The 16,532-nt window shown below is 34.6% G+C and overlaps 1 protein-coding gene and 1 pseudogene across 1 annotated transcript; both read right to left on the reverse strand.

Annotated features, from left to right (window-relative positions):
- Positions 1–6,794: 6,794 nt before the first annotated feature.
- Positions 6,795–7,699, reverse strand: LOC110268475 (uncharacterized). Its single transcript, XM_088493413.1, has 4 exons — positions 7,549–7,699; positions 7,251–7,455; positions 7,037–7,176; positions 6,795–6,952 (listed from the first exon to the last, which is right to left on the reverse strand). The coding sequence occupies exons 1-4, from the start codon at positions 7,697–7,699 to the stop codon at positions 6,795–6,797; spliced, it is 654 nt and encodes a 217-aa protein (XP_088349539.1).
- Positions 7,700–8,041: 342 nt separating this feature from the next.
- LOC148581740 (uncharacterized) lies at positions 8,042–10,094 on the reverse strand (annotated as a pseudogene).
- Positions 10,095–16,532: the final 6,438 nt, after the last annotated feature.

Here is a 16,532-nt window from a genome sequence, read left to right on the forward strand (position 1 = left end):
CCTAATACAATCCACAACTTACCAATTTCCTCCACTTTCATAAATCTCAAATTCAATGTTTCAATTTTAAACCACATCAACATTATTCCATATCTCAATTCCAACAATACTCAATTTTATCAACCACTATGCATACAAATCAATATCATTTTCACCATCAACATGGTACCAACAACAATTCAAACTTACTAACCATTCTACATATACCAAGTTACCCATATCATACATACAAGCTTTCATCACAACCTTCAAAAATCACTAACCACATACATAATAATACAATCCATTTCAACCAACCATCAACATTAACAATTCAATTCCTATCTTAGGAGTCACTAGCCTAAGTTTTCACATTAGATTACATTTTAGATATGAGAAACTGAAATCATACCTTGACCGATTCCCTGTTCAACCTAGAACACCTCCAATTCAACTTTTCCTCAAGCTTCGAAGGACCAATCACCTCTGAAACAAATTTTTCAGCACCAAAAGTCCACTTTCAAGATTCTAAAAGCTAAATCAGGCTCCAAACCACTTACATACATATTACCTAACACACATTATAGACACTCACATATACAAACTCAACACCCAAACACAACAAATCAAGAATTCTACTAGGTTTGGAAATTCTTACCATACCCAAGGATCAAAGAGGCAAGATTAAACCTTTCCTTCAAACTAATTGAATCCTATAACATCAAAGAACTCAAAATCTCAACACCTTTATCCAATAATTTTGAAATTAAGGGATGGAAAAACTGGAAAAAAATTGTGGTTTACCTCTTGAATAATGTTGTGGAATTTGTAGAACTCGACGCCGCGGTCGCGTGGCCATAAACAGTGCGGCGGTCGGAGCTCCGGATCAAAAGTTACAAGGATTTGAATCAAGGGCAAGGGTTTGCTTCTTCCTCTCTTCTCCCATGGCTGCTTCAACGTGTTCAGCATGCAAAATGGGGAGAAAGAGATCTGAACTCACTTTATTAAGTGAGTGGGTTGGGCCCACGGATTCGGTTTAAACTCGGGTCGATCGATTTAGCCCGTTCGGTCCAATCTTGGGCCAAATTCTTTAAAATTAGTGTCAAAATTTTTGTTTTAATTTTCTCTATCACATTAAATCATAAAAAATTACATTTTTAATTTCTAGAATAAATTTTAATTTATAGGTTAATTAGTCATTAATTAACTAAGTTTTACAAAGATGGCAAAAGAAATCTGGGAGAAACTCCAAGTCACACACGAAGGCACCAAACAAGTCAAAGAAATAAGGATTGATGTGTGGCGAAAAGAGTATGAGATATTTACCATGATGGATGGAGAAAGCAATGATGAGATGTTTGATAAATTCTCAATTATCATCAACAGCCTTGATGCTATGAGCTTAACACACACTGAACAAACTCTAGTAAGAAAAGTCCTTAGAAGCCTTACAAAAAAATGGAAAACAAAAGCCACTATCCTAGCTGAGAGTAACAACCTGAGTCTACTAACCTATGATGAGCTAAGAGAAAAACTTCTAGCTTATGAAACCACACACACATGCTAAAATATAAAGAAAAAAGGAATAGCCTTAAAATCAAAAGTAGAACCTGATGAGAGTGAGTCTTGTGATAGTTTTTTAGATGACGAACTTGTGTTTTTTGCTAGGAGACTAAGGAGGCTAATGAGGAACAAGGGCAGGCACAAAGAATCAAGCTCAAAGGAGTACAAAAAGGATTTGAGTAAGGTAATATGTCACAACTGCAAGGAGGCAGGACATTTCAAGTTCAACTGTCCTAAGATTAAAAAGGAGGATAAGGCAAAAAAGGAAAAGAAGAAAGTGCTCATGGCTTCTTAGGAAGATCTAGAGAATGATCTAGATGAGAAAGAGGATTTCCAATATGATGCTTAAGTCTGCTTCATGGCTGGTGAAGATCAACTGGATAAGGTAAATTACTATGACCTATCTATAGATGATTTACATGTTATTGTTGACGATCTCACCCATCACTCTGAGAAATTGCTGAATAAATATAACAAATGCAAAACTGAAAATGAAGTGTTGAAAGCTGAAAATAATTTCTTGAAAGAAAAAGTGAAGGAGACCGAATGTGCTATCGATCTTATTGAAGAAAATAGATTTTTGAAATCTGAAATCGAAAAGCTTAAAGGAAAGCATATTATTGATCCTTCTCAAGAACTTGTTGCTGAAAATAAAAGATTAAATGAAATGATTAAAAAGTTGAATTGTGATTTAGCAAAATTTTCTCATAGTTCAAGCAACTTGGACAAATTACTTGCAAGTCAAAGACCATTGTTTGAAAAATTAGGTTTGGGTTATGTGAAAAAAGAATATGCAGTTTGTGAAAAACCAATTGCAAAATTCATGGTTTCTTCCTCAAAAATAAAAACATCTTTTGATAAATCTGGTCTTAGATATTTTTTCAACAATGAAGCTGCCATTGAAAAACTATATTTTGATGAAACTACATTATCCTCAAGAACGGAACCTAATCCAAACAAGTCGGGACTGGGTTATTCTTCTAATAATGAGGATGCTTTTAAAAAAACAACAGTTTTACAAAAGAGCCTCAAATTCAAGAAGTCAATTTCCTTCAAAAAATTATAGTTTAAGACCTTTTGAAAAAGTTGCTAATACAAAAAATGAATTTGTCAAAAGAAATGTACCCTTCTCAAGAAATAGAAAATTTCACTTTTTTAATCATTATCAGCATTAAAGCTTCAATCAATTTCAGCAACATGCACATAGAAACCATTATTTTAATTGCAAGAAACCTGGTCACTCTTACTCCCAATGCTTTATTGACAAAAGAAGAGTAGGAAACCAAACATATAAGGTTGTTTGTGATTTTAATGCACTTGGGTAACTAAGATGGATTAACTTCAAAGAATCCAAATTAGTTTGGATAGCTAAAGTTACTTAAGAGTGTTTGTAGATTTGCCTAACATCCAAGAAGAAGAAAGACATGTGGTACTTGGATAGCAGATGTTCAAGGCACATGATGGTAATGTCAACTTTCTTCATGAAACTCGATAAGTATTATGGAGGATTTATGACCTTTGGAGATGATGGCAAAGATAAAATTATTGCATTTGAAAAAGTAGGTAAATTCATTCTACCTTTATTGATGATGTCTTTTTAGTTGATGGTTTGAAGTATAATCTTTTAGTATTAGCCAATTGTTGATTTGGGTTATTTGGTGATATTCAAAAGATTAGAATACCGTGTTGTGAGTGAAAAGACTAATGAAATATTGTTTGTTGCTAATCGTTGTGATAATGTGTATGGCCTCACTCTTGATGAACTAAAGAATCAAAATGTAGCTTGTTTACATTCTAAAGAATCTGAAAATGGCTATGACACAAGAGATTGGGTCATGCTAGTATGTTTTAAATAAACAAGCTTGTTAAAAAGGGTTTGGTGAGAGGTCTTTCTTTGATCAAATTTGACAAAGACATCACTTGTGATGCATGTCAAATGGAAAAACAAATAAAGAGTTCTTTTAAATCAAAGGAATACATTTCCACTAAAAGACCACTTGAATTGCTACATATTGATCTCTTTGATCCAACAAGAACTCAAAGTTTGGGTGGTAAACATTATGGCTTGGTGATTGTAGATGATTATACTAGATTCGGTTGGGTTTTATTTCTTTCTCATAAAAATGATGCTTTTTCAGCATTTGAGATTTTTATCAAAAGAATTCAAAATGAAAAGGATTTAAAGATTGCTTCTACTAGAAGTGATCATGGTAAAAAATTTGAAAATCAATCTGTTGAATTCTTTTGTGATGAATTTGGAATATCAAAAAATTTTTCTTGTCCAAGAACACCACAACAAAATGGTGTTGTTGAAAGAAGAAATAGAAGCATTCAAAAAATGTCTAAGGTCATACTATGTGAAAGTGGTATTCCAAAATTTCTTTGGACTGAAACTGTTAATACAGTTTGCTATATTTTAAACAGAACAATCATTAGAAAGTTTTTAAAGAAAATCCCTTATGAGCTTTGGAAAGGACATCCACCAAATTTGAATTATCTTCATATCTTTGGATGCAAATGTTTTATTTTAAATAACAAAAAAAATTTGAGAAAATTTGATCCAAAAGCATATGAGTGTTTGTTTGTAGGCTATTCCACAACTAGCAAAGCTTATAGAGTTTACCATCAAAATGCTAGAGTTATTGAGTAGTCCATCATATCACTTTTTGTGATACTAACATAGTTCAAAGTATTTTGGAAGACTATGATGTAGAAAATCAAGTGGAGAGTAATGTCAATGAAGTCCAAAATCAAGAAAAAGAAAATTCTGGGCAAACTGATTCTGAACCTGCTGCTGCAGAAGATTCTGCAGGAGATAATTCTATTGTATCTCCTAAAACTGGCAAAATCCCTAGGAATACCAGTTCCATTGATCCCAGCTGAACCGGAAATGTTCCTAAGTACTCAAGACCCCAAGAATGGAGATTTTTTAAGAACTATCCCCAGAAATTTGTCATTGGGGATGTCTCTCAAGGTGTCATAACTCGATCCTCCACTAGAAAGGCAATTGAAGAAGAAAAAAGGCCTTTCTATCTCAAATTGAGCCTTAGAACATCAAAGAAGCACTTGATGACCCTTCTTGGGTAAAGGCCATGGAGGAAGAGCTTCATCAATTTGAAAAGAATCAAGTTTAGATGCTTATTTCAAAGCCAAATGGAAAGAAAGTGACTGGCACCAAGTGGATCTTCAGGAATAAATTGGGTGAAGATGGAAGCATAGCTAGAAACAAAGCAAGATTGGTGACTCAATGATATGATCAAGAAGAAGGAATATATTTTGATAAATCCTTTGCCTCTATGGCTCGAATGGAAGCTATTAGGCTTCTTTTAGCATATGCTGCCCATTGTGACTTTAAATTATTTCAAATGGATGTGAACTGTGCCTTTTTAAATGGAGTCATTGATAGAGAAGTGTATGTGGCACAGCCACTGGATTTAAAAATAAAGAGCATCTAAATCATGTTTTCAAACTTTCAAAAGCTCTTTATGGATTAAAATAAGTTCCAAGAGCTTGGTATGAAAGACTTAGTTCTTTTCTTTTGAAAAATGATTTTCAAAGAGGCACCACAAATACTACTCTATTTATTAAGAACTCTAATGATTCTTTTATTCTAATCCAAATTTATGTTGATGATATAATGTTTGGATCAGCAAATGAATCACTCTGTTTTGAATTTGGAAAACTCATGACAAATGGATTTATCATGAGTATGATGGGAGAACTTAATTTCTTTCTTGGACTTCAAATTAAACAAACTAAAAATGGAATATTTATTTACCAAGATAAGTATGCCAAGAAATTAGTTAAGAAGTTTGGTATGAAAAATGCCCTCCCATGCACCCTAACTCAAAGTTAGAAAAGAGGGAAGCTGAGAAAGATGTTGATGAGACTAGGTATAGAAAAATGATTAGTTCTCTAATGTACTTAACATTCTAGACTTGATATTATGCAAAGTGTTGGAATTTGTTTAATATTCCCATCACAAATAAAAGAATCACATCTTTCTGCAATTAAAAGGATAATTAGATATGTTCATGGTACATCCAACTTTAGTTTATGGTATCCTAGGACTGATGATTTTTCTGCAGTTAGTTATTGTGATACAGATTTTTCCGGTGATAGAGAAGATAGAAGAAGTACATCTGGCATATATTGTTTTCTCGACAGATCTTTGAATGTCAAGTCAAGCAAGAAGCAGTCCACAGTAGCTCTTTTCACTGCTGAAGTTGAATATATTACTACTTCCTCTTGTTGTTCTCAGTTGCTTTGGTTGAAAATTCAGCTTGCTGATTATAAGTGGAATGCCGATAACAATCCCTTGTTGTGGGTGACAACCTGAGTGCCATAAATATTTCCAAAAATCTAGTTCTGCACTCAAAAACTAAACATATTGAAGTGAGATTTTACTCAATAAGGGAACATATCCAAAAGGACAATATTAGCATTCAATTTGTTAATCAAAGGATCAGTTAGCTGATATATTCACTAAACCTCTGGCTGAGGAAAGATTCTGCAAACTAAGAACTTGCTTAGGCATTCTAAGTTATGATTTCTTGTTTTAGCTTTGCTGATTTGTTATTTGATATTTTTGTCTCTCAGATCGGGAGGAGACAATTCTGGGCAAGTGAAGAGCTATCTTCCTAGAACGTGAAATCTGGTACTCAGTTCCAAGTTCTAAATCATGTGGACCAACCTTCTTGTTCAGATTTCTTGTGGTCCTATGTGTTTCCTTAAACACAACCTCCTTTTGGGCCAAATGAGAGTTACATTTATTCTGTGAGCCTTTATGTTTTGTCCTTTGTTGAAATAATTTTTTTAATTGGTTATATTTTTTTAATTTCTTTTGTTTTTAATAAAAACCCTTTCTCAACTTGATGTCATTTCTTTTCAAAGGGTTGTCACAGATTCTGCACATGCATGTTTTCAAGAAACCTTTTACTTGTAACCAAGGTTCTGAGAACCGAATCGGTCATCGAACCGCTCTAACTACTGGTTTATTGGTTCATAGGTTCAACTGGTTCGACCGTGGTTGAATCAAAAAAAATTATTTTATAATAAAATAATAAATAAAATATAAATAAACACATTAAAATATAATTATAGTCTAATGTAAACTTTAAAATATCATTCAAATTAAAAGTACTACATAAACCAGAATGTTATAATCTCATTCAAATACAAATTCAAAAGTCAAAAAATAAAATAACCAATCAAACATAAAATGGCAACATCAAAATGATCCAAGTTTGTCATCAATCATCAAAATCCTCCATAACTTGCTGCAGATTTGCGTCGTTGATATCATCACCTTCATTTCCACTACTTGGACAAGAAAAAGCAAATGGTGCAGCATAAAATGTACTACTACTACCACCACCACCACCTTGATCTAAATCAGCATCAATCTCATCTAACAAAATATAACACATTATCAATAAATTAAAGATCAAAGCTATTGTAATTTATTGTCTGATCAATAAACTATAATACTCACCAAGCAAGTCTTCAATATTACTTGGAAGATCAGGCTCTTTTTCAACAACCTCTTCCGTCACCCAAAAGTCAACCATATCAATACTTTCAATATCGATTAGATCATATTGCACCTTTTGCTTTCTTTTTTTTCTTTCCGTCCTAACAAATTAAATACAATATATTAATTACACAAAATCTAATGATATGAAATGAAAGGATGAAATATATATTACCTGGATTTAAGACACAAATTATATGTAACATACACAATATCACTTAGCCTATCATGCTCCAATTTATTCCTTCTTTTTGTATGAATTTGATAAAAAAGACTCCAATTCCTTTCACACCCTAAAGAAGCAGATAATTGGCTAAGAATGCGAACTGCCATGTTTTGTAAACATGGAGTAGAACCACCAAACAACCTCCACAATTCATCTACAAGTTACAATCCCATAGCTTAAGTATTAGTTATCAAATTAAGGAAACGAAAACATAAAATAAGTAAATAACTAAATAAGTTATTATTACCAGGTTGAAGTTTTTTTGCAGCTCGAAAAGCTTCAGGCTTATCAAAGCTTTCCTTTCGATCTCTATATAAGTGTATTTCTTTTATTGCCTCAACTGAATCTAAATTATTAACCTTGCAATACAATGTAACAGGATCAAGTAAACCTCGCATGACATCAGGTGCTTCTCTATAATTTTCATAAAAAAAAGCAAGCAGGATTCAAGAAATAAGCTGCTGCATGAAGATTTTTTTTCAAATGTTTGTCCCATCTTGAGTTGATAATCTCTGTGTAACGTTGATATGCAGTCATGCTATGCTTGAACATTTCTTTGATTCCATTTTCTGACCTTAGCATACCTTCATAAACAATTCCCAATGATGGTTTATCATCGGCATCTACCAATCTTAGCAATTTAATCAACAGACTCACAATTTTGCATGCAGTAAAACAATCATTCCAAAATTTATTGTCTAGGATAATTGCACTCACAACTCTACCATTAGCACTCCTTCCTAATTGTGTCTGGTAAAGTGTATATCAACAACCAATGCTTGTAAATTCGATTTGCGCTCAAAGATACTCTTCAATGTGATGAAGACAGTGGCAAAACGAGTTGCACCTGGACGAACAATCTCCTTCCAATCAGTTCTTTGTCTTAGTCAGGACAAGAACACCGTATGATTATACACAAACACGGTAATATTCGAAGCACGTGTTGCAAGGATAGAAATATATGGCATGATGCTTATATATTTCAAAATAAGATTCAAGCAATGAGCAGCACAAGGTGACCAGTGAATATTTTCAAATTTTTTGTTAATAAGCCTACCAGCAACAACATAATTTGCGGCATTATCTGTCACTACATGAACAATATTATCAGGTCCAATCCATTCAATCACCTCCAAAAACAAGTCACACAAGCTTGAAGCATTTTTTAGCATATTTGAAGCATCTACAGATTTCACAAAGCACAACCCTTTCGAATAATAAACCAAAAAATTAATCAACGTTCTTTGCCTTTGATTTGTCCAACCATCAGCCATGAGGGTACATCTAGCTTCTTTCCAAGCAGACCTATAGCTATCAACAACTATTTGACACTCCCTTTTGAGATCGGCTAATAAGTTAACCCTCAGCTTATCATAAGAAGGACCTTTATAACCAGGCCCAATGCCAGCAACACCATCCAACATATCTTGAAAAAAGGGTGACATAATCGCATTGAAAGGAATCCTACAATCCAAAAGCCATCTAGCCACTCGCTTATCAACTTCATGAAACGCCTCTTTGTTTTGAAACACACTTTTCATACTTGATTGACTTCCCGGAGTTGTTCTTGGTGCAAACATAGGAGGAATAATGGTTTTTGCTTTCTTTTTTGGATCGACTCCAATCATCTCCTTATTTGGTAACTGACTCGGAGTTTGTTGTTCTTCTTGCGCTATTGCTTCATCAATTGCATCCTCAATCTCATCAGTACCCTCTTCATTGAAACTTACTTTCTTTTTACTAGTTTTACTTTTCTGAATCTCTTTGAATAAACCTTCCATTTGTTTTTCTACATCATATGGGACCTTAGAACACTTCTTAATGTCTCCACCTATCTTCACCAAATGCTTTTTCATTCTATTAATTCCCCCACCCCTAAAAGTACTCAGACAAAATAAGCATTGGTAATGCGGTTTTCCCTTTATATTTTGTAAAGCAATATATCTCCAAGCAGGATCAGTTTTCCCCCCGAACATTAGAAGTTTGTGATTGTCTTTCGTTAAATCCGGGAGGAAGAAAAGGTTCATTTGAAGCAAAATTATTTTCAACATTATTATTCCTAGGCAGTTCTTGGTTGATACTCTCATCTATACCTAAATATTACCAGCAATCCAATAATGGTTTTTTTCAATTTCTATATCACAACAACCCACTCCAACCCAATAATCTCAAGTTCACAACAAACAATATCCAAAATTATTCAAAATTATTCAAAATTATTCACAATTATTCAACAAATAACAAAATCCAGTTCAGTAAACAATGCAAAATCAGTTCAATAAACAACAATTATTAAACAAAGTTCACAGTTCAGTTCAGCAGGATCAATTGAATCGGTTCACAGTTTCACACTTCATAGTTCAAAGAAAAATAAAATATCAGTAAATCTCAGATCAGTATCACTATATCAGTGTATCAGAATTCATCAGTTCACACTTCAGTGACTTTAGTTCACAAAGCTTCACAAAATCAAACAACTATTCAATCATACTCATCAGGGAGACAGAGACATGCAACAGTTATTCAATCAAACAATCATATCTAAAAAAAATTACCTGGAAGCTCAAAGGCGCCTTCAACAAAACATGCAACAGGGAGACAGTGACACTGAGTGACCAAGTAGTGGTGGAGCACCTTCGAAGGAACGACGGCTGCTGTGCGATGGAGGTGGCTGTTCGAAGGAACGACGGCGGCGGCACGAGGCGGTGGCTGGACGGAGGTGAGGGACAAACAGACGACGAGCTCGATGAGATTGAACAGAACCCCTGTCGTGTGAGAGTTTGAGAGAGACATTCTCACTTCTGGAAGCTGGAAGCTGGAAGCTCGATGAGAAGGGAATTCAAGATCGAATTAGGGATTTAGGGCTAAGCAAAGGATGAAATGGCAACGTTTGGCTACCCAGCTAAAAAACCGGCTGGGTCACAGTTCGGTTCGAATGACCGGTTACTGGCCGATTTGTCGGTTCAATTTCGGTTTTCAAATTCTTCGATTTTACTATTTGCCCGAGTCACTTTTCTGTGCGGTTCACGGTTCAACTGGTTCGATCGGTCAGTCCGAACCGATTTTCAAAACCTTGCTTGTAATCGTTACCAAACTTCTCTCTTTATAAATTTGTGCATAACCTCTTCGGTTTCTCCCACTACCATCATTATTTTTTATAATTGCAAAATCCTTGTATCACGTTAAGATGAGAAAGAAAACTACCACTCGAAGAAGTTCTCTCTCTTAACTTCCCAAAATCCCAGAGAAATCTAGAGCCTCCTCACAATCCAAAGATCCTACCTTTACTCCTTCCCCTACTCCGTCGCTCTCTCCGCCTCGCACTTATCCAATGGCAAGAACAAAAACAACTCCAAGGTACCCATCATCTTCTAAGCCATCGGCTCTACAAAGTGCTCCCTCTCGTCCAAGCACTTTGAAGGGGAAGCGTCCTACTACGGAGGAACCCACTCCTGAGCCCTCAAGGCCAAAGCCAAGGCCAGCTCCTCAGTGTCCTCAACGAGGTAAACCTCACACTCCTCTTCTTTCAGTAAAGGAACCTCTAAATGTAAACCCTTTTGAACACAAATCTCATTTTTTGAACTCTCATTCTAACTACAACCCTCATTATTTTCGCTCTACCATGAATCATGATTTTTACCATGGTGTTTTTGTTCACCGATCTCTTTGGCCTACTTTTCTGGCTGACTTACCAAATCTGAAAAAGAAAGGTTTTGTCTTTGTAAAAAATATTGAGTTTCCGGACTAGAATAATATTTTTAATATCAAAAAGGCTGTTTATCCTAATTTGGTACATAAATTTTATGCCAATATGACCTACCCTAAGGAAACCATTCATTCGTATGTGAAAGGGTGTGAACTAGTGTTGAATAGTGAATCTATTAGTGACTCCCTTGAATATACTGATGTTGGTACTTGTGCTTACACTTCTGGTAAATAGGATGAAGGGTTGGGTGTGTCTTATCAAGATGCATTGGCTCATGTGTGTGAAAATATTTTTCTCATTGATGGCCTCACTCTTAATCATAAAGCTCTTGGTCCTCTTTGAGCTCAACTGCACCATATTGTGAACCATATTATTTTACCTCAAAATGGCTCCTATCAGAGGGTGTCTTTTTGTGATACATTGATTTTGTATGCTATCATCACTAAATCTAAAATTTCTTTCGCATACTTAATGATGAGGCATATGTTTAATTGCATAAGGAGTGACAAAAATGTGTCTCTCCCTTATAGCATATTTTTAACCTACATTTTTGAATAATTTGGTGTTGATATTTTCAATGAATCATATGAAAATAAACACTCTTATCTAAAAGGAGGTGGTTCAGTAAAACAGCAAAAGAAAGAGGCAACAAGAACTAAAAAGGTTGTCATTGATGATGATGATGATGATGAGCTAAATGACATCATCCTTCAACTTCGGAAACTTCAGCTTCAACTGGTCACAAATCACTCTTTTACAGAGTTGTCAAAGATGTTCTATAGGAGTTTGTAAACCTGTCTAACCATCTAATCTCTACAAGCCAACAAGAGAGGAAGATTGCGGTGAGAAATGAGAATGCCCTCAGAAATCAAGAGACAGAGTGGCTGTCCTTCTGAAGTATGTAGACAACATTGGGGACGACACCATGGCCATGGACCAAGAGGAACTGCTTGTTTCTGAGGAGGATGGCTTGGATGCTTGAGGATGTCTCTAATTATTGATTTCTGTTTTATGACTCTTTGTTGGTTGAAAAAAAATTTAAGTTTTTTTTTATACTATTTTATATTTTGGATGACTATAAACCCTAACAACTACTTCATTTGCACTTTTCATTCGGATTATATATTCCTCTTGTGCTAACATGTTTTTGCAGGTTTGCACTACTTATTCTTTCCTCCCTTGTGATTACTTTTGATAAATGCATGTTTTGGTATGATTTGAAAAATGCTCAGGATATTTTGTGGCTGAATAAGATATTTGTTTGAAAATGAAAAAGTGTTTGAATGAAGTCTGAATACTCGTTGATCATGCATTTGAGTCATGATTCGGTACTCACAACTTAATAACTTTTCAATTAGGATTGTGAAAACAAAATGCTTGATGACTCCTTTTTGCTTGAGCTGCTAAAATTGTTGCGTCACTATTGTTTGTATAAGCATGTGTATGGTTGTACAATTGCATTCTCTATACATATACATATGAACAGGAAACAAAAGAAGAGCACACTTTCAGGGGGAGCAAACCTTATGAAAGAAAGGGAGAGCACATCAAAACCTTTAATATCATCAAAGGGAAGTATTTTAATTTTGTCTGTTTAATTTCTTTGATTATATTTCCTGAAAATATGTTTGTCATCAAGGGGGAGATTATTGAGTTAGAAAATTCAATTAACACATTGATGATGACAAATATGATAAAGTTGGGTTAACAACCCAAATAGGTTTGATGTAAGGTTTTAGTGTGTAGGCCCAAAATGAATTTTGTTGCAGCCTAAAGAAAAGGAACAAAGAAATTAAGGTTGCTAAATGAACAAGGATCCACCAACCAGCCCAATGTCAACCAAGCTTTAGTGAATAAAACCTAAGCTAGGTTTCACATGTACACTTCATGTAAACATACACAAGAAATAGAGAGAGAGAGAGAGAGAGAGAGAGAGAGCTTCATCTTCGAGCTCATAGACTAGAGAAGAAAGAAAGAGAAAGTTAATCAAGAAAGCAATATCCAATCACACTAATCTAAAGCATGTTAATCTAAGTAAGAAGTTAAAGGTGATTTATTTCTATTTGCATGCAAGCTCATTTCTTTAGTTCTTCTCCAACTCTCTACAACACCATTTTGGGATAAATGAAGAAAGTGGTATTTGATCATTTCTGCTGCAAATCAATGGCTTACAAAGTTACTCGGAGCTAAAGCACAATCTCAAGGGTTTGGATTTGGGATTATCACTAAACAAACACTTCTCTATTGCTCTGCCTTCCTCAATCAAGCCAAGAACCAGATTTCAAATCCCTAATTTTGGGGTTGATTGAAGAAAAAGAAGGGATGATTTCTGATAGCCCAAGGTCCAAGAAGTTGACTTTGGAAGAACCTTAACCGTGGCTCTGACTAAGGTACAAAAGGGAAAATTGAATCTCATCAGAGGTAAGGGGAGAGAGAGAGAGAGAGAGAGAGAGAGAGAGAGAGAGAGAGAGAGAGAGAGAGAGAGAGAGAGAATCCTCACTACCAAGTTTGAAGTCTTGGAAGTATTGTACCTACACTAAAGGGAGCACTCTGCCAAGACAAAGAACATGGTTATAAGTTCAGATGTTGGGTTCGGTACATAGAGTCAAGGCTGTGAATTGTCTTCTCCTTCATGTTTTACTGTTTTGTATTTTAGTTTCAATGTATATCTTTCTTAGTTTTCTTTAAGAGGTAAAAGGCAAGAAAGAGAGGTAATCGAGAAAAAGTCATAGAGTGAAAAAGGCTAAGAAAAACACTTGAGATTAAAGCCAATAGTGATTTCAGATTTTTTTGGTTGTATTTTCTGTTTTGTGTCATATGCATGAGAGGTATCCCTTGCTAAGTTGGTTAAGCACTTAGTGTGATGAGTCTAGATAATTGCATAGCCAAGTCAAGTTTATGTTAAAACTTGTGTGCCCAAATAGGATTATGTTGAGTCCTTGGAAATTGGTATATGTAATATTTGAATTGATAGTGAAAATTCTACCAACGTTGTGGTGGAGACTGAATGTAGGTTGTATTGCACACTAAACTAGGATAGATGGCTGTGTCATTCTCTTCTTCTCTGCTCAACTCTATTTTTCTAGTTTTATGAGACAAAACAGAATTGTCTCCTGCATAATCCGCTGCGCAGACTAAACAGAAGTAAAGTAATTATTTCTGGTTTTAAGTCTACTTATTCAAAGTTAAAGAAGGCCATAGATTTAACCACCCTTCTCTAAGCCTTCTAAAACCTTCATTAACCTCGATAATCTATTCTTCAATTCCGTTTGAAATCTCCAAAAACATAATTCTCATATTTGAAAAAATTGCATAAAGCCCACTTTCAACTTCATTCTCAAGTTCAATAATTTTTCGAGACCCAAAAATCATCTTTCTTCACCAATCAAATTCAAATATGGTAAATTCTCCAAAACTTCTAAAAATAAAATTCTTTAATCAAACTCAAGACACGGTTCTTTTCATATGAAATCGAGCTCAGAACATAATCCTTTTCTTAATGAATCAAACTCAAAATAAAATCCTTTTCCTAATAAATCGAACTCACATCATAATTCTTTTCATAATAAATAAAACTCAAAACAAAACCCTTTTCCATAATAAATCGAACTTAAATCATAACTCTTTTTTTAATAAATCAAACTCAAAACAAAATTCTTTTCTTAATAAATAAAACTCAAAACATAATTCTTTTCTCAATAAATCGAACTGAAAACATGACTCTTTTCATAATAAATCGAAATCAATTAATATGATTCTTAAATCGAATTTTCTTTTAAATAACGCTTCAAACAAAGTATTAGAGTTTTATAAAAATTTCGGCAACATCTTCTCTAAAATTCGGACTTTGCCGCCCTTCAAAGGTCCCAACAACCAAACTAAACACTTCTTGATTATTCAAATCATTTCCAATAATTCATTATCTCAACAACTCCAACTCAACTCAAGGAAATCAACGAAAACCCAGAATTCAAACAACCAATCTACTAAATCACAATAATTCAACCGCAATTATCAATACGGATTCAAACGCTCAATAATCATTATATCACAATTCAGAAACCAATTTAATCAATCATTTGTCCAAAATAACTCGATTCAATCGATAAGACTCCCATAATCAGCAAAAATATATATTATTTGCATCGATTTATAATAATTTTTGGAAAAAAATAAGCTTAAGGAAAATGCCCCTACCTTGTTTGCGACTGAACTATGCGACAAACTCCGTTTCTATTCTTATCTCGCAGTAGCGACATCAATACCAACCATTCCTACAGCAGCCACAGCCTCTGAACACAGTACGTAAGAATCGTAGCTCAATCTGTACAAAGAAAGGAACCAAGAATGACGCAGTGGCAGCTCCGGCGGTGATTCCAGCGACACCCGCGCCATACCCGGTGACTAGAATGGCGGCGAAGCAATTCCAGCAGTTGAAGGCAGCTCAGTGACAACCTTCATCCGCAACAACGGCCACCGCAGTGACATCACCTCTCCATACCGTCACCTTCTCTCTTCCCGGTGTCCAGCTCCAGCGGCGAACTCACCCATCGGTGGCAACAGATGTGACAATGGCGATGAGTTGTAACAGCTCGACGGTGACGAGGAAGAACGGCAGCAGTCTTTCTTCCATGTCTCCTCTCTCGCGCTTGTTCTCTGTCTCGGACACATCTCTCTTTATTATGGCCTCCCGACGACATCTTCTTCATCGATGCAACGCAAAAGCAAGGTCGGTGGCGTCTTCTTGTGACTTCAACGGCGACGACTCTCACGAGCTCTCCCTCCCTCTTTTTGTCTGTAGTAGCGCTGACGAAGAACCTAGCAGCGGCGACGAGCGACGACCCATGATGATGGTGGCGACAGCTCCACGGCGGTGAGGTCTCCTTCCCTCTCTTCGCAATTCTCTTTTTCTCTTCCTCTACTCTTTCCTCTCTTCCCCATTAGTAAGTGTGTGTGCTGATAATTGGGGTGGCAGCTAATGAATTTTGCGATAGGATTTGAGTTGTGTGTTGGTAAATTAGAGTTTTAGGTAGTTCAGTAATTTTAATAAAATTATAGGTAATAAAGTAATTAAAAACTAAATTTAATTTAACAAAATATCTTTAAAAAATATTATTTATTCATAAATTTATAAATTATTTTAAAATAATTACTCTAATTCAATAGTTAGAAATAATTAAATTAATTTTTTTAAATTATAAAATAAAATTTAAAATTTAATTATTTAAATTAAAACATATAAAATTTATATTATTTTTTAGTCACTAAAATTTTAAATTAATAATAAAAAAATATTTAATTAATATAAAAAATTCTAAAAATAATATTTTAAATAAATAAGATAAATTATAAATAATTTATTAATTAAATTTCGAAAATTTAGAATCTTATCCTGTCACCCATAATCAAAGGATGTTCTTTTTTTTTTCGTTTTTGGTCAAATATGGTCTTTCTAAAACAACCATTAAAAATTAGCCCAAAAGTATCAATTTGATTTGGGCCATATAACCATATAATCATCTGAT

This window comes from Arachis ipaensis, chromosome B10 (assembly GCF_059453495.1).
Source record: "Arachis ipaensis isolate K30076 ecotype BB chromosome B10, ASM5945349v1, whole genome shotgun sequence".
NCBI lineage: Eukaryota > Viridiplantae > Streptophyta > Magnoliopsida > Fabales > Fabaceae > Arachis > Arachis ipaensis.

Bases quoted from the DNA above. Each gene is read 5' to 3' on its own strand.
- LOC110268475 (XM_088493413.1), bottom strand. From the start codon at position 7,699: ATGCGAGGTTTACTTGATCCTGTTACATTGTATTGCAAGGTTAATAAT. The intron at 7,456-7,548 runs GTAATAATAACT...TGTAACTTGTAG, and splicing joins TGCAAAAAAACTTCAACCTG to ATGAATTGTGGAGGTTGTTT. The intron at 7,177-7,250 runs GTAATATATATT...TTAATTTGTTAG, and splicing joins AATTTGTGTCTTAAATCCAG to GACGGAAAGAAAAAAAAGAA.